The following is a 24,257-nucleotide window of genomic DNA, read 5'->3' as shown; positions in this document are numbered from 1 at the left end:
ATATTAAGCCTTCTGGGATGGGGTGGGGGGGGACACTGCTTTATTTGCTAAATTCTTGGGGCTTCAAACATATGATTTATCTAGACTAAATAATGACAACAGCTTATTAAAAGCACACCAGGGAGACAGTCTCAATCTAGGCCCTTCATTTCATTCTCTCAATTAATCCTCAAGCCCCACCTCCAAGGTACTTAATTCTTATTATCAACATTTTACTGATCAGGAATTCCCTTCAAGGTTACAAAGCCAGGAGGTGGTGCACTCTCTCTGCAGAACCCACATTCTTAACACAGAACAATGCTGCAGTGGAACTGGGCAGTAGTAGACAAGTGGGACAAAATTGCTGCATGGTTCTGGACTACCAGTAAGGTCACCTGAAACCCACACTGAGTTCTCACATCCATCTTCTGTAGAAGTTTTAGGCGATAACAACTCCCTCATGAGAACTGCCTGAACAGACACCCACTTGCATCACAGTTCACATGTTGAAGGATGGTCAGGACCAGGATCAAATCTTAGCTCTGACTGTTGACCCTGGGCAATTTTCCTGGCCTCTCTGTGGAAATGCACTAGCAGCTGTTTCTTGCATGCTGCCCTGAGGACTTGAGGAGGCCGGTGCCACAAGCGCCCAGGGCAGGCACTCGCTGCAAAACATCTTGTCCTTTCCTCCTCTTTCCTTTTCCTGGGAGAAGGAAGGCAGCGATCTGCTTGCAGTAGGCCGTCCTCCGGGCCCTCTCCTACCGGGTTTCCAGGTTGCCTTTAGTGTCTGGCACAAACACCAGCGTCTAGGCTCTTGCCTGACGGCCTTTTTTCTTTCAGCTACCCCATACCGCCGGGTGAACGCGGGTTTTCACAAATTGCTATTTATTTGCTTATCAGCAAGAAAGGGTGGGGGGGGGAACAAAGTGATCAAGGACAAAATCAATTACTATTTTTCATCTTTGACAAAGTAATTAAGGCCGTAGTGACTAATTCCGACCCAATGGTTGCGCGGTGATGGAGGTGATGGATGCGGATTTACAGCCTCCTTGGCTGCAGCGCGCAGGGCCCAGGATTATCACTCCAAACAGGCGGCTGCGGAGGGCGGGGGCTGAGGCCCGAGTGGAGAGGACGTGAACCTTTTCTTCCCTGCCTCCCCCCGCTTATTTATTAATTAAACACCGCAGCTCCATCCTCTGAGCTGCGGAGGCTCTGACATACAACCCGACGCAGGACAAGCTGTCCCAGGCTGGCTTTTTGCCTCCCTACACTCTTTCTCGCCTTCTTACCCCAACTCTCTATCTCTACTGGTGCTGGTCACCCCACTCCCGCGTTGGCCTCAGAGCGACCTCTCTAGACCTCTTAGCTCCTAACGCTCCCTCTACACTCCATGCAGCCCCTCCTTTCTAGAATCTTGCGGCTGAAAGTGTGAGAGTGTGGTGGTGGTGGTAGTAGTGGCCAGGCGGCGGCGGCGCAGAGTGGGGTGGGGGGCGTGTGTGGCGAGTCCAAGCAGCACCTCCACCAACCCCCACCGCAGCCTTTCCGGCACGTCACCCGCCTCTGCAGGGCCTGACGTGCAGCGGCCCCACGCTGGAACCCAAGTGCGCATTTGGCCCGGGAGGGCCAGAAGGAGACACGTCAGGCCTCGTGACTGAGCGGGGGCGCCGAGTGCCCAGGGCCGCAACTGGGGGAGGTGAGCAGGCCCGCGCGACGGTTGTACTTCTGTTCAGTACTCTTCCTTCCCACGCGTTCCCCCGCCCCACTCCCAGCCAGGCACATCCGTGCGCCCCGGAACGTCCGGGTGCCAAGTGAACATTCCATTTGCGCTTGGTCCTTTGAGGGGGGTTGCTCAGATGCAAGCTTGGAGACTGGCCAGAACCTTTCAAAGTCGTGACTATTCCTTGTGGAAGTCGGCCCAGGCACGGAAAAAGGACGGCCTCCATTGAACTAGGGGAGAGCCTCGTGGCTCAACTTGGGGCTGAGCATTCCACAGAAGCCAGGGCCTGCCAGGCCTGCCCTATCCAGTTGTCGAATTCGGGTCTTGTTCCTTTTTTGGAAACTGGGGTCTGTTCAGAAGAAGCTCCCCACAAGTTCCCCTTGTGTTTGCCAGAGCAAACCAGGCCGGAAGTATTCGCCCCTGCGGGATTCTCACCCCAGTGGGCTACCTGAGCCTTCTGCAGCCAGTCCACCACAGCGCCACTCCTAGCCTCTCATCCCTCCTCCCGAGCTCTCCAGGTTTCCCTCTGAGTAAACCCGGGAAAGATCAGGACTGGCCTCAGCAACTGCCCCGCGCAAGATGCTTAGGGGTTTATCTGGGGAGCGAGCCTCCATTTTTCCAATTTTAAAGTTGGGATAGTTTCTCAAGGATTGTTGCCAAGATTAAACGCGATAATCTCATGAAAAGCCCTTGCACAACGGTTTAATATTGAGATCTCAATAAATGTCAACTCGAAACTACAATAAAAAGAGGCCCGAAACCGGCAAGGAGACCCGAAAGGAAGGTCTCTTCAGGAATCCCCCCCGCCCCCCCCACATCGCGAGCCCCCAGTAGTGCAGATTGTAAGTCCCCAGGTGGCTGCCCTCGGGAGGGGCCCGGCGGGAGGACGAGCGCACAGAGGCGTCCAGCACAGCCGTCCTGGGAAGGTTAGGGAGGAGGAAGGAGCGGGCTCCACAGTGCCCCAGGCGCCCGCCGCAATCTGCCGCCGCAGCCTCCGCCGCCGGCCGCAGCCTCTTTGTCCTCCCGCGGTGTGGAGACTGCGCAGCCGAGTGAGACGGTGCGGACCCTGAGGCAGTGGACCCGGCTGCGGGCTGCAGGGAAGGGGCAAAGTGCTTTCCGTAGCTCTCATTCCCGAGGCCAGGGGTTCCTCCAGCTAGAGTGGCAAGAAAAAAAGGATAGGAACGTATTTTTGCTGCGAATCCCCTTCTATAGTCTCCAACCGACATCTTTTTTTGTAAAGGTATTTTCCCTTTTAGGGAGTATAGCCATTGCTTTGTACCAACAGGAAAGTCCATAGTCAATCTTTTAATTGTCAAGGCCACCCCCAATCCCCGCCGCAGTATGGTTGAACGTCTGCCTGATGGCTTCCCAAAAGGCCAACCCTGACCTCGTTGCTTGGAATCTTGATGTGGGGGGATTTCAAATTAGGCCTCTTTGTGGGGTTTCATTAAAAGGGCTATGAAGAAAGTGAGTTTCCTTTGCATTTCAAAGGGGCCTGAGAACCAAGTCAGTGTTGGAAATAATTTCCTTCTTATTTCTCTAAAATGTTTTTTTGAAGAGCTAAAACTTACAATGAAAACATTCGATGATACACATGATTTTTCTCTTGGTCTAAATTTTTAAGCAAAAACCTAGGATTCCCCCAAGACTGATTGGGAAAGAGGGATGTGAAAATCTGAAGTCAGGCAAAGTAGGTACACCCTTGAGCATGCAGGACCCATGCATGTACCGGCCGTTGCAGAGCTGTGGGGCTACGTTCAGACAGACCCTCGGCCGCTTCCGGCATAGTATTTTGGAATCCGCTGAAGTCTTGGGAAATAGCAATGGAATTTAGTGGAAAACGGTAGTCATTTAACCCCCTCCCCGTTCTCAGTGAGACAGCCCAATCCACTCTGTCCGCGGCTGCGCCTCGCCTTGGGTGCAGTGGGACGTGTCCCTCCCATGTTTCCCTTAATTAGGAGGCAAACTTTTGTCGTCCCCTCCCACCCGCTTTGGTTTAGTAATCAGACCCACATGAGTCACGCCAAACACGCAGCCCCCTCCTGCCCAAGTGACAACTGGCCAGCATACTGTGGGCTGTTGTCCCTTTAAAACTCGAATCCAAAGGGGCAATGATTTATCAAACTTGTATTATCAAGAAGATGTCAACGGAAGGGCACCTTGCTATGCACTGACGCAAACCCGGCCTTTCCCACCGAGATATAGAAAGCGCCTCTCCTACCCGAGCCAAACCCAGTCCTACTAAATAGCGGGTTTCACTCTACCGGTTCAATCTGTTGCCTGTGTCAGATACGGTGAGTGTTTGCTTTTTGTTTGTTTGTTTAAGAGGAAAGGGGGTTAAGGTATTCGGCAGGTTCATTTAGGATATTTCTTTTCGAAATGTCTGTGCATTGGGCCAGAGGGAGCGAGGAAAACAATTTTCGCCCTAAGTACTCTATTTGTACTTAAAGAGCATCACCTGAGGTTAGAAAGAAGCTTCCTAGGCTGTAGACCTGAGGGGTCGGGGGCTCCCCAGGACAGGATTCCGGGCACTGTCCTCGGTGCTGAAAAGTCAGATGCCGGTACACGGGAGAATCGCTGTGGGTCCTAGAGGTTTTCAGATACGAAGGATGGCTGAAGTTGTTCTTAGATTTGGTGCAAATTAAGGAGTTCTGATCTGTGATTGTGTAAAAGGGGGTTAGATGAGAGGCACGCGGTTGAGGGGATGATTAGTTTTTCAGTATAATAAGTATTATTGTTAATGTGTAGGAAGCCCTGAGAGATAACATGAGGGGAGAAAACTGATGGAAAACCCTCCGCTGGCCATTCTTTTTATTTGAAATTCAATTAGAAGGAAGCAAATGAAAATTATTCACGAGTTTTGGTCCTGAGTCAAGCGGGAAGGTGTGTGTGTGTGTGGGGGGGGTGGAGTGCAGCTAAAAAGAAAAAATACAAAACTTTGCAGGTTCTTCTACGTTTCTGGTAATCTGTAAGTGAATGTAGGTTGTGAAAGATAACAATTCAATTACTAATTTGTGTTTTAAGTCTGGCTTATTGCTTTTTTGTTTGTTATTCTGATCTTGATCTTTATCTTTGCCTTTGCTACCTGGTGGGCGGGGGTGGGTTTGGAGCACTGGGCTTCGTGAAACTGACGTGGCCTCAAGCCTTGGCTGGTGCCAGGGCATCAGCTTTGTGGTCACAGCTTGTCTATCGAAAAAAAAAAAAAAAAAAGGCAATGTGCATTGTTGAATGACAAAGGAAATGGGGCGGAAAATTAAAGAATCTTTCTACAATGGTGATGGAGACGCGGGCACCCCACAACCGTGTTTTGAAATCCAAAAGGGGCAGGGAACTCATGGCTGTAGGGCTATTTCCATTCTCCCTTCCCCCCTCAAAAAAAATTCTGCCTTTTTTTTGGGGGGGGGGTTCATCCCCCATCAGAGGGAATATTAGCTTCTTTATGTCGTCTGGTTATTGACTCCCTAATTGAGAAATGCCAATTGAACTGGTGAAAGAAAAAATAATCCAGATTCCATTTGCTCCCCCAGATATTGTGTCTGTACCTGTGTTGTGAAAGTCTTTCTATGTAGTCGCAGAGATTTTTAAGCTGCCGTGACTTTTTTTTTTTTTTTTGCACGAACTTGACGTTGTGTTTGCAGGATTGCAGTGCTTCCAAGGAAACGAATAAACAACCAGTCAACAGCATGGAAGCGGCGGCCCAGGACCACCGGGAGAGCCCGTGCGCACCAAGAACGAGCCCGGAGCAGGAGCTTCCCTCTGCCGCCGCCGTCGCTCCACCACCACGTGTGCCCAGATCCGCTTCCACCGGCGCCCAAACTTTCCAATCCGAGGATGCACGAGTCTGCGAGGCCCAGAGGCCGGGAGTGGGGTTTTGCAAACTCAGTAGCCCGCGGGCGCAGGCGGCTTCAGCGGCCCTTCCAGACTTAAGCGAAGGGTACAGCGCGCAGGGCACCCCTCTTTCTGGGGGCGCCGGGCCCGGCAACGCGTTGCACTGTAAGATCCCGGTTCTGCGGGGCCCAGAGGGGGATGAAAACGTGAGTGTGGGCAAGGGCACGTTGGAGCGGAACAATACCCCGTCTGTGGGCTGGGTGAACATGAGCCAGAGCACGGTGGTGTTGGGCACAGATGGGATCGCATCGGTGCTCCCTGGCAGCGTGACCACTACTGCCACACAGGTAAGCTGGTCCTATGCTATCCGCGCCGCCGCCTGCTCTCCAGCGCGAGAGGCAAGCTGAGCCGTGGCGGGTGCACGTGTGCTGATGGGGAGACGGGTTGGCAGTGCCAGGTTGTGGATGCAATAGTGAGCTTTGGGGCTTCAGAAGCTCGCACAGCGCTGGGGTCGTCAGTTCAGGGCGCGAGGGCTGCAGTGACCCTGCCAGAGGGGCTGCGACATGCCCCTTCCCAGCCTCTGTGGTAGTTAGAATATGGGTGCAAATTAAGAAATAGTTGAAGCAGATAGATTCTACCCCTTTATGCAGACACGACTCCCTCGCCTGTCAATGACTGAGTCTTTCGTGTTTTTTTTTTTTTAATTATGATTTAAAAGAAACAGAGAAAAGCCCGTAGGAAGAGGTCGGTGGATAATAATACATGTTCTGTAGTCTTTAAACTGCCAGTTAACATTTATCATCTGTGAACTTATTTGGTGAGAGGCCGGTTTACAAGAGCTACTGAAGCTTAAGCTTCAGGGCCAACTTTTGCTTGGACTCTTCCAAAACCATATCAAATTTTGCCCCTAATGTAGACCACTTGGGTTACATGTCAGGCTCCACCCACCTGGCTCTACCCCTGCATTTGGTTCTTTACAATTCAACCAGAGGCATGAAAAATCCACAGAGCAGATCCCAATCCCTGGGTTAGGGATGAAGGCAACTGCCTGCTCCTTTATGGGCTTTTGTTTCCATTTTCCCCCAGCCTCTCTCCTTCCTTATCTCTCTCTTCTTTCACTCTCCCCTTCCCACTGCCTGCCTTTTTTCTATCTTCTTCCCAGGGCTCAGGGGCTAGGCCTATGTGGTGTGTGTGTGTGTGTGTGTGTGTGTGTGTGTGTATTGGGGGAGGTAGGGGAGAATGCTGGACCAGAATGTCTGCCCATGTGAGATGTGATTTATACACTCATTCTAACCTTAGTCACACTACTGTTTGTGTGTGCACAAACACATACATGCACTTGTATGTACATTCTTATTCATTCACAGGCCCACACATCAGAAGCTCAGCTGTTAGGATAACTAGAAATAAATATAAACTTGGACATTCCCACTTGCCCTTGGGTTTGGGGTCTATTCCTTGAGCATTTGCCTTTGTGTATTATCTGCCTTTCACAGCATACACTCGACAGTGTGACCCCAGGTGGAGATGAAATTTTGTTTCACATGCTTTGCCTAACCTCCCCACTGCACTGCGGCAAAAAGAGCCGGAACTCCCACCCTTTCCAATCCACCCCAAAGATTGGAGGGTGGGGTTAGAGGTGGAGATGATACGTGTGTGAGAGAAGTAAAGGGAAATTTTACAGATGTTTAGATTCTTGAAATTTCTTTATTTTTCAACCTGCTTATGTATCTGATTGTGCCTTTCTGGTACCCACCCTGGTCCTTCTTCTCCCTCCCCTCGACCTCCTCTCTTCCTGAGAGAACGGCTGGTCTGTAGAGCAGTGCGGGACTGTAGAACAGTGTTAAAATAAAACGTGGAGGAGGTAGAAGTTGTGCAGTGGCCTGAGTTCCCTGGAGACCTTGTGCAGTGCCCAGCTACCCTGAACACTTTTAGAAATCATCTGAGGTAGCCCAGCATTTAGTAAAGCATTCCTGAACCAGTTATTGTCCCCCAATAAGTCATTTTATGTGAGTTTGGAGAAGTGAGCCCCCAAAATTCTTGGATTGCCGGAACTGGCAGCTGCCTTATGGGACAATCATTCTAGCCCTTCATTTTACAAATGGGAACACAGAGGTTCTGAGAACAAGTGCCTTGCCTAGGGTTATCTATCTGGTTGATACTAAAGTTTAGAACACTCAAGGTTTCAGAAAACCTATCTCACCATCTCTGCCTTCTCTGTTCTCTCGTGTTTCACTTCAAATCTCCATCTTGCCCATCTCCCTTGCCCCAGGGTTGAAGGAAGGATTTAATTCGCTGATCACGCAGGTTCTGCCGCAGGCATTAATAGAGAAAGTGAGGCAGAGGCTCTGGCTGGCTTTAAGCATTGCAGCTCTCTTTCTAGCTTTGGCTCACACTTCAGTGAAGAAAGGTGGACAGTGAGGGCTTTTGTGGGGAGGGGAGGAGTTGGTCAGAAACCTGCTTGCTGGGAAATTTAGGCATGATGTTGGGGGACTGCTTGCCAAATGAACTCTTGGTGAAGGGTTGGGGTGAAGGGACCTGCTTGCAATCAGTCTACATGTAAAGGTTTGGAAAAGCTGCTTGCTGTGTGCCCTGACTGTAGGGCTTGGGAAAGAGGGGCTCAGGGGGTCTGCTTAAAATGGATCTTCACCTAAAAATTGGGGGCCTGCTTGCTGACTCTCAATGCAGGGTTGAGGGGTGAGGACCCTGCTTGTAGATGCATCCTTTCTTTAGAATTTGGTTTCTGCTTGCTGATGCATCCTTGGTTGAAAAGTTGGGGACTGCTTGCTGGGACGGACCCCCAGTTGGGGGGAGGGGAGGAATGGGGCCTGCTTGCGGACCTACCGGGGCTGTTATCCGACAATGTGCTTTTCCGCCCCCAGGAGGACGAGCAAGGGGATGAGAATAAGGCCCGAGGGAACTGGTCCAGCAAACTGGACTTCATCCTGTCCATGGTGGGGTACGCAGTGGGGCTGGGCAATGTCTGGAGGTTTCCCTACCTGGCCTTCCAGAACGGGGGAGGTATGGCTTTTCAGCTCTTTCCGCCTGCGGCGCGGCGGGGCGGGCACTTGAGGGTTGGAGGGGGCCCAGAGCCCTCAGGCAGGGGTGGGGAGGGAAAGCTCAGGGTCGCCTCCTGCACTCTAGTTCCTTGCTCCATAGGTTTGAAAGTAAAGCCAGGAGGCAGGGCCGGTTGTAACCATTTGGATTTAGGTTCCAGAGGCTTTCATCTGGAGATGGCTCAGGGGCCCCAGGAACCTCTACTGACCCAGTTTGGGGGACCGGGTCCTGAGCCAAGTGGACAAGGGCGCGGGGAAGTTCGGCGCCAAGTATTAAGGAAGTGTTGGTACTCCCTGCACCGAATCACCTTTTGATTCAGTAGCCCGGCAGTCCTGGCGACCCGAATTAAAAACCTTTGACATTATAATGTGGAAAGCAGAACTTCCTTTGGAGACTTTGGGAATGTGTGCCGAATGCATTCTAGCCAAGGGCTGCCAGCCGAGAGGGGCTGGAGGTCGTACATACCCTCTGAGACTCTCAGAAGCATCCCACCCCAACACACTCCTAAGCAAAAGCAGGGCATATTTTCATTTCAGCAAACTCCCTTAGCAAAAACATGTTTGCTACCTTTTGTCCTCAGCTTAGTGAAATACACTGCTGTCGAACGAAAACCATTCCAGTTATGGGGCCACTAGAATTCATTGTACAAGGAGAAAGGATCCCACGTAGCCGGAGTCCCCTTGGTTGCCCGCCCATGGTGGAGGCACCACAGGGAAGGTGGCTAGCCCCCAGGTCAGCCAACTGGCAAGTCCCCTCTAGGAAAGGACTTTGCCCTAGAGCTCCCTTCCACGTCTTCTCAATTGAACCAAAGGGAGGAGACCCGTGGCCCCATCCATAGGTCTTTTTTCTTACTCATTTTCCCCCTCTTTTTGTCTTTTGGGTCTGGCTCTAGGCCGAATTTGGTGCACAACGAGGGACAGGTGCTGCGCCAGGGCACAATTAAAATGGGAAATAGATGAGTTCTCCATTCCAAATTAGGACACGTTGACAAGTACTTATGAGGACCGCAGAGCTTTTGTAATAGGGGTGTCCTGGAATTAGAAGAATTCGTGCTAGCCTCGGGAATGGAGACATCCTACCTGGGTTTCTATTTCGTTTCCCACAGGGAGTCCTCAGAACAGTGTGCAGAAAGTGGGCAGGAGGTGCCATAAGAAGCTTAGGGACCTAAAGGGAGTTGGGTATGGGAATGAAGGGTGGGAAGGGGATTCAGCATGCCAATTTGGTCCGTGGGTAATCTGCAGAGTGCGGGATTGTGTCTGCAGTTCGGTTCCCAGGCGCATCTGAGCCGAGCCAGGCACCTGGAGGTGCGGAGGCAGCCTTTTCCGCACTGCGGATCCTGATACCCACTGCAGCCCAGGGTTGGGGGGGGGGGGGCTGGCCCCTTCCTCAGGAGCAGGATTGCACAATTCACATCTTTCTCAAAAACCCCATTTAGAGAGGATTATAGCAGGATCCTGGGTTTTATACCCTGGCTCCTGCTGGACCTTGGTGGTTATGAGAACCCTTGGCCAGAAAGGCCCTTCTGGTGGACAGGAAGTTGGAAGAAATGTGGGAATAACACCAGGACTCCCAAGGATCAGTGTTTTTTTTTTTTTTTCATGATTTTTTTGAGTGAGCAGTGTTCTGAGCTCTGGCATCTCTAGTCCCCTGAATTAACCTTGACCCTTGCAAAGGCATTTTCTGCTGAAAACCTTTTCAAAGGTCATGGCAAGTCCCCAAGCTTCTCTCAAACAACTTCAAAGAATCCTTAAAGAGAAAGAACCCTAGAGAACCCAGCAAGCCTGTGGAGGCCCTCCAAGTACTGTTGGCCTAGGTAGTGCATTCTGGGAATAAGGAAACCTATATTGGAGGGCTTCAGGGGGCTCCTAGCCAAGACAAGATACCCACATAAATACTTTGGAGTGCCTGGGGCCAGGTACTATGGAAGGACACAGAAGGGAGATTACCTGAAGGAAGGAGCACTTGTCAACCCTGAAGGATGGAAGGGAGGGGGTCTCATGTAAAGGAAGCTGAGACATGTGTGATGGTGGTGGTGGGGAGAGGGAAGGGGTCTGGCTGCCTGTGGAGCAGAGCTGGGCTCACCTGGTTGTCAGATGTGCAGGTAACATAAAGGAGGGTCTCTGGAGACTAGCTGAGCAGACTTTAAGTCCTTGGAGGTTTCAGCTCTGATGAGATTTTACAGATCTACCTCCAATAGTGAGTTGAAGGCATGACTTTTTGAACCCTGGAAAGACTTTATTTTGGGAAATTGAATGAGTGTAAAGAAAAGTCCACCAACATATAACCCCTAGCATCCTGTCTGGTGAGAAATTGAAACGAGGAGTGTTTTTGTTTTTGCCTGTCTACACTTACAGTATTTTGAGAAAAGCTCTAACATGTCTTGTGGGTGCTTCTTGTTGGTTTAGAATATAAAACATGTCTTCAGAAAAGAGGTTAAATTGTCCTTTAGTTTATTGAGAGGAGGCCCAGCTCCTAACCCAGAGGGTTAAGGTGGGCCAGAGCCATGCCTTTGCCTCCCAGGGCTCTCACGTCCAACTCTTTCTTTCCAAGGTGCTTTCCTCATTCCTTATCTGATGATGCTGGCACTGGCTGGGTTGCCTATATTCTTCCTAGAGGTGTCACTGGGCCAGTTTGCCAGCCAAGGGCCAGTGTCTGTGTGGAAGGCTATCCCAGCTTTACAAGGTGAGTCCAGACCTTCTCTTATTCCTGCCCTCTCTGCCACCACACAGCTCTAGGAAGGAAGATCTATTTTCATGATTGATGGAACTTCCTAGTATTTAACCCCAGTAAAGAATGGCCCAAGATCATCTCTGTCATTGTTGAATTCCTGACATTATGTCTCAATGCCCCAGGTAGACATAGACTCACTTCCACTGTTAGTGCATCCATCTTCACAAGACCAAGGTCCTCACCCTGTGCCCAACTGTTAGCATTCCATAGGATTTGAGGTGGAATGAATCCCTGGAATTTTTGTTTTTGCAGGTTGTGGCATCGCAATGTTGATCATCTCTGTCCTAATAGCCATATACTACAATGTGATTATTTGCTACACACTTTTCTACCTGTTTGCCTCCTTTGTGTCTGTGCTACCCTGGGGCTCCTGCAACAACCCTTGGAACACGCCAGAATGCAAAGATAAAACCAAACTCTTATTAGGTAAGTTTGGACGTACTTCAGTTGTGTGTGTTTTGAGCAACTTATTCATTTAACAAAGATTAATTGAGCACATATTATGCATGCCAGGTCCTATACAAGGTTCTGGGGGCACAAAGCCAACATACTTAATTTAAGCATTTAAGGAGTTCATGGTTCTAAGGAGGAGTGGTCAAATTTTTGTTTGCTCATGAATAGCTTAATGTTTGTTAAAAATGCAGATTCATAGTCCTACCCAGGATGCAGTTGGCTTAATGAAATTCATCCTGGGTAGGACTATGAATGGTAGGACTAGGAAATTTCAAGTTTTACAAAGTAGTCTAGGTTCTTCTTTTGTCTCATAGAGTGTTTGTCAGACTAGCAGCATTACTTGGGAGGGGCTTGAAAGCCTCCCTCTAGACTTCTGGAATTAGAAGTTGCATTTTGCCAAGATCAAGCACAGCACAATTTGAAAAGTGATGCTCTAGGTTCTAGAGTCTAGGAGAGTAATACAAGTGATCCCAGGGACACCCTTCACAAAGTACTGCTCAGTGCACAAGTCAATATGGGAGCAAACACACAGGCCTAGACCTTGGAGATAAATGTGCATAACATAGTGCCTGGCGGGGGGCACGTCTGCTGGGGAGTCGGGGGTATTCCTGGAAGACTTTGCAGGTGTGAAATCCATGGGGACTTGAGGTCTTGGGGGCAATTGTCAGTCTCTTGGGTGGAGGGCAAGAATGAAATGGAGGGGAAACAGGGCAGAAATGTGGGCAAGGCTCTCTGGTCTATAAGCTGTCTCTGCTTCTGACTTTATGTATCTCTGGGCCAAATAATTTCTCTCTGCGTCTCAGTTTTCCTCATCTGAGAAATAGAATAATAATATTCTGCACCCTATCTATCTTATGGGCTATTGTATGGAGAAAAGACATGAGGGATATGATGGCAGTTGTAAAGGTATAAAACTCTACAAATAGAAGGCATTAGTATCAGTCAATTTTGAAAGCTTTGGTCATTTTCATGGGGACCTTAAGCAAAGGGTTTCCTTTTTCCCTGGTAGATATGTGTTCTTCTTCAGCTGAGTTCATGCTGAGGCCATGTGCTTATGCTATCCATGATTGGCTCTTGGTATTGGCCTCACACACCAGCTCTTCCCCCCACCCCCCGCTCCGTATTCTGCCCAGTGCAGCACTCAGGCAATGTTTGACTCCTTGTGTGTAAGAGCAAAGGATAAACACCCCCAACCCCCAAGAGAGGCATACACACCTAAAGATAGCAATTCCTACTGGAGTGTGTTTACCCTCAGGTGTCTGTACATACACACCATGTCCAGCCTCCACCTGGAGAAGCTTTGAGTAAGACTGAAAGGGAACTAAAACTAGAGACACGTGCCCATTGAATCCAAACCCTGTGTACCTGGAAGTGCTCAGGAATAGAGGGGTGGAGATTTATGAAGGTTTCCAGAGGTGCGATTCTTTGGTTGTATGACCAAGAGTCTGTTCCTTAGTCTCTCTGAGCCATGGTGTGCTCATCTGTACCATTTCCATGATTCTTAGGTTCTGGGGGCACAAAGCCGATTTCTAACAACCAGACATACTTAATTTAAGCATTTAAGGAGTTGGTTATATGACCAAGAGTCTGTTCTAACAACCAGACATACTTAATTTAAGCATTTAAGGAGTTGGTTATATGACCAAGAGTCTGTTCTAACAACCAGACATACTTAATTTAAGCATTTAAGGAGTTCGTTATATGACCAAGAGTCTGTTCCTTAGTCTCTCTAAGGTTCTCAAGCTCAGCTGCTGAATGTTAGTATTACCCGAGAACCAACAAATCAAAACATTATTTAGGGTTCACCCACACCAATTAACATCAGATTATTTAGGGACAGAGGCTAGGGATCTATATGATTAAAGTTCCCCAGGTGCAACCAAGGGGAAGAACCATTAAGCCCACATCTCTGTGCATGTGTATATGCGAGCTGGGGACTGAACCCAGAGCCACTCCACATTCTTTAATTAGGCTCCCCTTAGACAGTTGTGGAATGGAGGAGCCCACATTCTTTGCCCTGCACAGAACTTAGCTCAACAAAGCTGCTGTATGGGACTATCCCACTTGGTAGCTGTAGAGAGTCACAACCATCAATCAGTTGCCAGAACAGCTTCCTGAAGATGGTTGCCATGTTAGAATGCAGAACTACCTCATGATCCCAACTCATCCCAGAGTCCTGCTTGTCCTTCCCAGATTGTGTCTGGGAGGGAAGTGACTTTCCAAGAGGGTGCCTGATAGAGCAGGGTTGTTGGGTTGATTCAGGCTCCATGGGATTCTTCCCTGGGGACTCGCCTCAGGGATAACATGAGTCATAGTGTCAGTGTCCTGCAGCTGTCCTTCGGGAGGAATAGTAGTTTAGAAACACCATCCTCCTCTACTAACAATACTAGCTAATATTAAGTGCATCCCTTACTCCACAGCAAGCACCAACTTTAACACTTTTATTGAATTATCAATGTCAAAGTGGACAACAGATAACATATGAGTTCTATTGTTTCCATTTTACAGGTGAAAAAATTTGAGCTCAAAGTCATAGAGTTAGCCATGTGTAGACATGGGATTTGAATCCAAGTTTACCCACTTTCCAAAGCCATGGACCTAAACACTATGCTAAATGCTTTCCAATCTACCAAGTGGCTTTATAAATGTTTCCGTTATTCCTTATGGGAGCCCTCTGAGTTCCAAATGTCAGGTGGCATGATCACTATTTTGCGGGTGGCAAAATGGACTCTAAGGCTCAAGCTTTAAGTCACAAGGTAGAACCAGTACTAGAATTTGGGTCTCATAACCTCTGACTTTCTGTTTGTCCAGGGTTCTTGAAAAATCTTTGGTCCAAGGTTCTATTCCATAAGTCCCAGCAAAATGATATTACTCCAGTTGTTGTCTAACTGGTGTTTGATATTGAAATTCTATGGGATAAGAAGAAAGCTTGGGTGAATTGTCAGTTTCCACTTCTAGAAGTCTATTTTATGAGGGAAATTAGGGTCAGGTAAATACGATACAAAATTGTTAATTACAGTTATGCTTGTAATATTGGAAAACAGTAGAAGCACTTAAATATTTGATAGAATTCATACAATTATCAAGTTATTCCATAGTTTAAACATGGGAATAGTCTCATCATATCATGTTAAATGTTACAGCAAGATGCAAATTTTAGAATAATTTTATCTTTACTAGTAATATGCACATGGATATGCATATTACTAGTAAATAAAAGTAATATGAATATTAACAGTAGTGGATTTGGGACCATTCTTTTCTATATTTTCTATCATGTTCTTATTTTTATAGCCAGTACCCAGCCCCCTCCATTTTAAAAAGTAAATTGAGCTTGTCAATTGGGCCACACACAAGGTAGGGGCCCGAGACAGGCAAGACCCTGCCCTGGTTTGGTTTTTTTGTTTCCAGTCTGACTCATAGCAACATAAAAGGCACAGTAGAGACATAACACAGCTAAGCTTTGGTCGACTGGTACAAACCATAAAAACTGTGCAAGCTCTGAGCAGAGACAATGGACATTTTTCACTTTGATTATTCCCTGTGAGCCTATGGGCAGGCTCAGAAGATCCTATCTCATCCTTAGCCATTGCTTTAATTTTTTTTGTTAAAAGAATAAGGTGTCAAACCCCCACTCTTCCTCTGTGCAGCCCCTCCATCTCTCATTTGGTGTTATCTGCGCCTGGGAGTGTTCCATTGGCGGGGGTCATGCTGTCACTTGCAGGAGGACTGATATTGTGGGGTTCTTGTATGATTTAAAAAAGGTGATAGTGACCTGACCTGCAGAGATGCAGACAGCTGTAGAGCCATCTGCTCTGCTGGACAATTGGTAGTCCAGACAGCAGATATTCCTGTACAATTTCCCAAGTGAACACACCAAGTGAGGCTTACTTAGGAGACAGAAAAATCTTTTTGCCCCAAATGTATGTCCCAAATGGCCTTCAGGTTCACCTTCTCCCTCTTAACCCCTTTACAACCCACCCTCATGACAGCTAGGTAAAAGGACTTGTCCTAGGAGAGAGGGGATAAATGGCCATAATTGTGACCTTCAACCACAGGGAGCGAATGGTTGTCCCATGCATCTCTCAGTGCTGCTAGGGACATGCTATCTGGGAGCTCTACCTCACCACAGAGCAGCCAGGGCATTGTACCTAGGTCTACCCATGGGTAGAGGTTGAGTTTTACACTTATTTTCTAAGGTGCAAATTTGTAGAAGACACTATTTTGGGGTGACTCAACCCTCCAGGTATCTATAATGGAGAGCAACTAATCTGTGCCCTGCCAAGTAAGACCAGCAACCGTTTTGTGAAAATAGGAGCTAGCAGGGTCACTCCAAATGGGAACAACATAAATACCATTTCTATTTCTGGAATGGCTCAATTTTCATTAGAACTTTAATTAAATGATTCCTATTCTCCCTAGTCTTCCCATTTATTAATAATTGCCCGAATAAAGAGAATCCCATTCCAACGGCTTTTCAATTTAGCGCGATCATTATCACTGTTCTTTGTTCGGGGTTGCTGGGCCGCGGAGCTCAGTGATGAGAAGGCCCATCCATCCTTTTCGCTTGCAGACATAACGGAGCCCTGCGCTGGGAAGCGTGCTCCTGCCGCCCAGTGGTGGGAAGGGATATTGCAGGAGACCTGAGGCTGCAGAGAGTGAAGGCTGCTGCATTGCTGCAGCAACTGTCACCTTGAACTGCTGCAGCGCAGTGATCCAGAAACCTCCAGAGGCGTTCTTTAGGGAAGGAGCCTGCCTGCTCCACAATGGCAATTTTGGAAGCAGGAATTTGACATTTGCCCAAGTATTAGAGATCTCTGGTCCTCAGAGATGGACACCATTTGGGGGCAGGAGGGAGAGAAAGAATTCCTGCGCATACTTGCTAAAGAGGGATATGGATGGTGCTTTAATTGCCTTGGTTCAGTTTGTTGCTAGGGGGAACAAAATCTTCCCGAGTAAATATTTGATTATTAGCTGGGAATCCTCCTGAAACTGTTTTTTGATTAAACTAAAGAAGATAATATTCAATAGAAAGCTACTTAGAGATATATAAAAGCAGAGTTTCTCCGCCCAGGATTTTATGGGGGACATCTGGCAGTGTTCCAGAGACATGTTTGGTTGTTGCAACTGGGCAGCGTGTGAATGCTCCTGACATTTAGTGAGCAGAGGATGGCGTGCTGCTAAATACCCTGCAATGTGCAGGACAGCTTCCTGAAAGAGTTATCTGACCCCAAATGGCCTCAGGACTGTGTTGAAAAATCCTAGTCTGAAGAATTCAGCAAAGGGAAAGGAGTCTTATGATTATTTTTTTACTCTTTACCCAATATTCTGAGGCATTATGGAGGATGTGTGGAAGGCAGTAGGTAATTTATGGAGGCTATTGGGCTTGGGGGAGATGATATTGAGGATCAGAGATGTTCACTGCATGAAAAGCTGTAACAGTGATGATTGAGTTATGGCTAAAAATTTATTGAGTGCCAGCCAACTGCATGCCAAGCATCTTGTGAAAAAAATTTTTTCTCTCTCTCTTATTTACTTATAATATTGGGAATTTAATCCAGGCACACTCCACCACTGAGCTACACCACCAGTCCTTTTCATGTTTTTCTTTTTCTGTTTTGTTTTTTTTTAAATTTTTAGACAGCCTTTTGATAAGTTGAGCAGCTTGCTTCTAACTTTGATCCTCTGCCTCATTCTCCCAAGCTCTGGGATTGCGGGTGTGCCTCATTTCACCCAGCAATTTTTTTTTTTAATTCATGATCTCATTAATTTGAAACTTGCAACAATGCTGTAAACTAGATATGACTCTTACGGGAAGATGGAGGCATGGACCGATAAAAGAACTTAATCAAGCTGTCCTTAACCTGTAGGCTTGCCTGCCTTCCTGTTCCACAGAGGGCAGATATTGGGTATAGACACACCGGTCAGATCTTGGCTGCATATGATTTCCCCCCTGTGATATTTTAAAACAATTGTAACTCATTTCCAGCATTTTATTTATTTTTAGTGGTACTGGGGCTCTAACCCAAGGCTTTGAACATATGAGGAAAATGTCATACCACTAAGTCATACCCCCAGCTGTCAACATCTTAAAATTGAAAGATCTCACACCAATATCTAAATTTTCTGCCAGAACATCTGAAAAAGCCTGGCACTGATTGGCTGGAGTACTCTGTTGGCCACGGTCCCCCGCCTCTCTCTATGTCCTCCATTGTGTGCCCTCCTCATTGGTGTTGCCATCCTGGGGTCTGCAGGTGTCTGAGGTCATGATCCTTGCTCTTTATTTCATTGCAGAGAATTTAAGAGGATGGATTCCAAAGAGAGGGTGCTTGTTTGCTTCGTGACTTGATGTACGACCCTGTGAGCATCTCTCTGGGCTCTAGTTTCCTTTCTTTGTAACACAAAGATAATTACAGTGCCTATCTCAGAGGGGTGGCATGAAGCTTAAATTAGCCTGTGGTTATAAGACACTTAAAAGAGTGTCTAAGCCACGATCAGTGCCGTACAAGTGATGGTTGTTATTACTGTTTACTCCTTTACAAAACAGTATCTTTTAGGATTAGGCCTGGTGGACTCTTTGTTTAGAATATCTGTCAATTTATCTGTATTTTATTATAAAGCTGTTAGACATTATAATGTGGTAAGAAAGATTTCAGCTTCTTCCTATTTAAAATGAAGATAATAAAATGCACCTCGTGGGTTTTATGAAGATTTTGTGAGCTGATAATTGTTAAAAGGGTACAGCGTCGTGCCTGACATAGTACGATTCACATGGTAACTCCCACTTCTTATCCCAGGCCTTCTCAGCCTCACCACTACTGACATATTGTGCTAGGTAATTCTTTGTTTTGGGGGACTGACTTGTACATTTTAGAATATTTAGTAACATCCATGACTTCTACCCACTAGATGCCAGTAGCACCCAGTTCCCTGATATGAAAGTTAAAAATGTCTCCAGACATCACCAAATGTCCCACGGGGTTCAGATTCCTTGAGTAACACTGTGTCAGATCTTGTTGCAGGTTTTCCTGAGCATAGTGTGGTTGCTGCCTCCATTCACCCCTCCCCACCCCCAGGTCAGGGGAACAGAGTAGGGATCTTAGAGTGCTTCTGGTGGGTTGGCTGTGGCGCCCAGCAGGGGGTCTGGGATGAGCTTGCTAAGCTTCTGTGGCTGTACCCCTTCTGGAAGTTTGTTTATCTCTGATTAAACTCATTCATACCATTCATTTGTTTTCTGTAGAGTCCCAATGACCTCCCGGTTTGAATTCAAATTCTCTTCCTCATTTGCTGTGTGACTTTGGTAAAGTTACTTAACCTCTTGAAGGCCATTTCCATATTTAAAAAATGGAGATAATACTACCTGCTGTGTGCATTGTCGTGAGCAGTCAAATGAGATAATGCTTGCAAAGTGCTTAGATCCCACATAAATGTGAGCCATTGTTATCAGTACAAGGTCCTGCTGGGGATATGGGAGTGGGGTGGGGGCCACAATGAGTAGAACACAATTCTGTGCTTCTACATCTTGGTTAACACTTTCCCAAATTTACCCTCTAATACTTGGCAAGTGTATTTGGCTTATATTTAAATGGAGACCGACAGACAGATGTATATATTCTCTGTACAGATTTCACTGTGTTTCTCTTCCATCCTCTCCTAAACAGATTCCTGTGTGATTAGTGAGCATCCCAAAATACAAATCAAGAACTCGACTTTCTGCATGACTGCCTATCCCAACTTGACAATGGTTAACTTCACCAGCCAGGCCAACAAGACGTTTGTCAGTGGGAGTGAAGAGTACTTCAAGTAAGATGGCTGGGGAGTGTGTGTGTGTGTGTGTGTGTGTGTGTGTGTGTGTACTTCCTAAGAGAAGCCCAGTGAGTTATAGATGTTCATTTTAAAGACTAGAGGTGAGGGGGTGGCGTGGTGGGGTCACTTCCATGTGTATCTTGACTGTTCAGGGAAATACGTTTTTTCCTGGTTTGGCTTCCAGATGCAGATTGTGATACATTGGAGGCCTTGAGATGAGGGTTGGCTGGAAGATGGTTGGTGGGAGCAAGATCAATGCTTCTATAATTCATCATGATAATGGAAAAAAATTGTAACCGTGATCCAGTGTGATCAAGGCAGACCTTCGGTTAACCAGATATTTTTTTTTTTTCCAACTGCTCTTGATTTTCAGGGAAGAAAGGCAAAAAATAAGAAATCCAGTCATTATCAAAGTTTTAATGTAAATAAGAATGAATTTCCTCCTCTCTCTCTCTCTCTCTATAGCTTCGTTTTGTATTTTCTATATCTATATTACGGTACATTGAATACTGAGGCTCAAAGATACTAGAAAATTCTCAGCGACTTTAGGAAGATTTAGAAAATTTCATGAAATTGTATCTTAAGGAAGGTAAATGTAGACATTTCAACCAAGGGTAAAAAAAAAAATGAGTATTTTCCAGCTAACCTTTAAGTAAGGAATTGTGAACTCAAATGCGCTCAGGGACCTGGTAGGGAATATAAATGAGTCAAGTACAGACCCGTAAGACTATAGAGAATGGTGGGGACTGAAAAACTGAAGAGGACACCTGCTCTGTGTAAGGGAAGCCGGTGATGCTCAGCCCCATCTCATCACTGCCTGGGGGAATATGGATCAGCATCATCAGAGCTTCCCTTTCCCCAAAGAAGTTGGAAATATAACCTAGATTTTTATGTGATCTCTCCCATTTTAAATGTTAGTAAAAAATAATTCAAATAAAACACTGGAGCCAAATAAAATACCTATATTGATGGGCCTCCAGTTAGTTATGCAGATGGTGATATTGGAGGGTACAGGGGTGGGGTGGGGGCCACAATGAGTAGAACACAATTCTGTGCTTCTACATCTGGGTTATTAGTTAGTGGCCTTTACTAGATGGTAGGAAGTGGTCACTCATACCTCGCTATTTCTCCCAGTTGCCATTAATTTCCATTTCAGATTTTCTTTTCTGTATGGTCTCAAAAGGTGCATGGTTGTCCCCTGCAGGATAGAAGGGAGATTAAGGATGAATGATTAATCCTCTGAAGACAGTTCTCATAGGGATGATATGGGTGGCCTTCAATTCACTCTGAGCAATGAAAATCTGAGCCTGGCCTGGTGGTATCTGACAAAATCTGACCGCACAATCTGTGTGGTTGGGTATCCTGGAAAATGATTTGGGATCCTGCTTTTGGTGGTTGTTACTGATCCCCTGGGGCCAGTTTTAATTTCTAAGAAGAAATGTTATCAGGAGCTTTTTGGGACTTGTCCCAGGTCTCTTACTGAAGCACAGAGCAGTTGAGATGGTCAAGGCACTGTGCAATTGTTGAATAAGTGGATTTTATTCAGCAATGGGGACATGGGGGAAGTTCCCCCCGCAACCTTGGGAAATTTGATCCTCAAAGTTTTACCATGGAGCTAAGTTAAGTTCCACTACTGGTTAGTCCCGCTCAAATTTTGAGCCCCTTTGCTCCCAGGTTTAGGACTGAAGGAGGCTCTGTCCTCACAAAACTTGGCCCTGCCTGTTCTGAAGGGCATGACTGAGTGTGGCAGAACAGCCCGAAGGAGGCTATGGCTAGCTGGCAGGAGGCTGTGAAGCTGGCCAGGTCAGGAAAGGCACCACCATCCTCATTTCCCTCGGCAGGTCAGAACCTGTACAGCCCCGTGGAGTCTGGTTTCTTGATGGCCCTTTGTTCAGGACACAGAAAAATGTGGACCTACAAATAGCAATTTCATATTGCAGGCGGGGCAGGTTGTCACTGAGTCAAAGTGACTGAATATGCTATCAGGCTCAGTGACCTTGAAATTGACTCCTGGTCTCAGGATGGAGGCTGCCCTGCTAGCCATCCAGCCAGGCTCCATTTACTTGCTAGGGATGTGGGAAAGGCCAGGCAGGCTGTGACTTCTTCATTGACATGGGTTGTCAATAGCAGCTGCAGATGACCAGCATCCCCCTTCTGTTGGCACCTGCATATCTGCTTTGAATAAAATGCTTGAATAAGGTCAGGCCACCCCTTCTTGTACATTGTAGCTGACCTCAGCTTCAGGACCTGCACAGTGCAGTCTGAACTATAATATAGAGCATTTCTAGTCATTTAGCATAAGCAGTTTCTACTGTGTACTAATTTTTCAAATTTAGCATTATGCAAATATTCTTATAACCCACTAGAACAATGCAGAAAACACACAGAAATTATGCTTGACAGTTTGGAATTTCAATTGCACTTCTGTGGCAGTTCCAGATGATGATGGGCTGACTGTCTGGCTCAGAGTTGTGCCGAGGGCCACAAGTGTCCTCCCAGCACATCATTAAGAGCACAGTAGATCCAGCTGGTGTCTCTGCAGACAGCTATGGGTTAGGGCCCAGATCTGCAAATCCCTCACAACCTGATCTGATTAGGTCCCTGGTGAGGAGGCTGGGGGACATTGCTGGGTTTGTTCAAGGCTCCTGGCTCTGCTGGGGACTGTCACTTCCTCCTCTTTCCCTCTCATTCCTCTCCCTCCCTTCTCTTTTAATCCTCAGGTACTTCGTGCTGAAGATTTCTGCTGGGATTGAGTATCCTGGGGAGATCAGGTGGCCACTAGCTTTCTGCCTCTTCCTGGCTTGGGTAATAGTGTATGCATCCCTGGCTAAAGGAATCAAGACTTCAGGAAAAGTAAGAACTTAGGTTTATCTAAGTAAGAGAAAGCTGTGGAATGCCCAAGGGGGGCTGTGTCATAGAGCAGGCAACAGAGCAATGGGAAGGGAGTCTGTGGATGTGGGTGCTAATTCTGATTGTGCTCCATGGTAGCTGTGGAGCTCTGGGAAAGTGACTTCACTCCTGTCTGTAAAATGGGGATAGAAATACTGTTCTTGTAGGGACCCAATAAGACAAATGTGTTCAGAGCTCTAGGTACTGTGATTAGTTTCCTCCCTGTCCTATTAGGGCAGTCACGTGTTCCACAGATGGATGTGATTTGGTTGTTTTCCTTAAACTCTCAAGTTCGTGCTTTTGTTTTCTTGCCTCTGGGTCTGACCGCCAGGTTAGATGTTGCTTCTGCCAAGAAGATGGTTGCAGATCAAGAGTCCTTCTCATTCTACCATCATGTTCTTGGTTTTCATGCCCTTCTTCCAGCACCCAGCTTGACACTTTCTCAACCCTCAGGCCCCCAGCACTAAAGGAGGACAGTCCTGTCAGTGGGACTGACTGAGCCAATGCTGGGCTAGTTTCACTGAGCAGTCTCTTGGTTGGGCCCCTGGGAAGCTGCTATGGAACTCCCTCTGCAGCCCATTTCCAAGCCTCAGAAGGCTGGGAGTCCAGGCAATCCCAAGCCACACTGGCCATTGTTATAGAAAAACCCCACTGATGGGTTGACCAATCCTTTTTTTGCATTACAAAACAACTAATAATATCTGGTGACTCCAAAAGGCATTTGCATACTTCAAAATGAAAGTGAAAACGTCTTTAAGACTCAAGGAATGAATATGTAATGGTGGACTGAGATCATAGGGCGTGCAGTGAGACTTGGTCCAGGTGTCCAGGCCAGGGCTTTCTGTGGCGACATTATCACCAACTGACTTTGGAAGGATCAGACCGTGTGGGGAGGCTGGTCTGTCCACCTCCCAATCCTCAATCCTCAGAATGCGCCCAACCAGATACTCAAACCTGGCTGGCACCCCTTGGCCACATAAGCCAATCTGTGCTCTCTCTGGGCATATGGACATGCTTCTGGGTGCCCTTTGATTACAGGTCTTTCTGGTTCTTTCTAGATAATCTAGTGCCGCAGGCATGTAAATCATGAGCATTGGCAGGTATGTCATGGTCATCTGGGACAGGTAGCAGAACTCAAATTGCACAATGTGGGAAGAGTCAAGCCAGCTAGAGACAATCAGACTGTGGGGGAGGGCACCCTGGGGACTTCTCCTGGTGTTTGCTGAAGAGGGACATCTCCACTTGGGCCGTGAAACTTGACTGGGTTTTTAATTGGCTCTAAGCTTTTATTTGTTCTTGTCAACAAATGAAAAGAGAATGCTTTCATCTTAGCTATTTTAGGAAATTTTGGTTTCCTCATTCCTAAGGGGAAGGCAGGTGGGTGACGTCTAAGGCCCTCTTATCTTTTAGCATTATCCTGTCTGAACACTTGCTGAGTGTGCTGGGCGGCGGGGGGGTGTCACTTTCTTCTCTGACTTCAGTTTCTCCTTCTATAATAAGAGCTGGGATTAGCTCGGAGTACTAGAGGCTGGGTCGTGGGCTTTTTAAGGCTGTAGGAAGATAGGACAATGTTAAAGTGACCCTAACAACAATGCCCAGAGTGGCCTTAGATTTCCTGGAGTCCTTGTCTTCTGTGGCTTGGCACTGAGCTAGGAAGGAAGTTCCATTGTCCTCAAAGGGCCCAGCCAAGGGATTGGTCAGCGAGACTAGCCAAGTATTTGTTGGACCAATATTCCACCAGCAGGATTGCCTCTTGTGGCTAAGGGTGGAGACTGTCCCTTATCACTAAACTGTCATC

The 24,257-nt window shown here is 47.2% G+C and overlaps 1 protein-coding gene across 1 annotated transcript in view; it reads left to right on the top strand.

Annotated features, from left to right (window-relative positions):
• The first annotated feature begins 996 nt into the window (after positions 1 to 996).
• The window catches only part of Slc6a5 (solute carrier family 6 member 5), a 52,624-nt gene continuing 29,363 nt past the window's right edge, over positions 997 to 24,257 (top strand). Inside the window, exons 1-9 of the mRNA XM_077797252.1 lie at positions 997 to 1,112; positions 2,551 to 2,745; positions 4,212 to 4,275; positions 5,335 to 5,871; positions 8,407 to 8,545; positions 11,132 to 11,263; positions 11,564 to 11,737; positions 19,426 to 19,567; positions 22,291 to 22,423. Coding sequence (XP_077653378.1) covers positions 997 to 1,112; positions 2,551 to 2,745; positions 4,212 to 4,275; positions 5,335 to 5,871; positions 8,407 to 8,545; positions 11,132 to 11,263; positions 11,564 to 11,737; positions 19,426 to 19,567; positions 22,291 to 22,423 — 1,632 coding nt within the window. The remainder of the gene's footprint in view (positions 1,113 to 2,550; positions 2,746 to 4,211; positions 4,276 to 5,334; positions 5,872 to 8,406; positions 8,546 to 11,131; positions 11,264 to 11,563; positions 11,738 to 19,425; positions 19,568 to 22,290; positions 22,424 to 24,257) is intronic.

This window comes from Urocitellus parryii, chromosome 4, assembly GCF_045843805.1.
Source record: "Urocitellus parryii isolate mUroPar1 chromosome 4, mUroPar1.hap1, whole genome shotgun sequence".
Lineage (NCBI taxonomy): Eukaryota > Metazoa > Chordata > Mammalia > Rodentia > Sciuridae > Urocitellus > Urocitellus parryii.
Note: the sequence above shows the minus strand (reverse complement) of the source record. Positions and strands in the feature narration are given on the sequence as shown.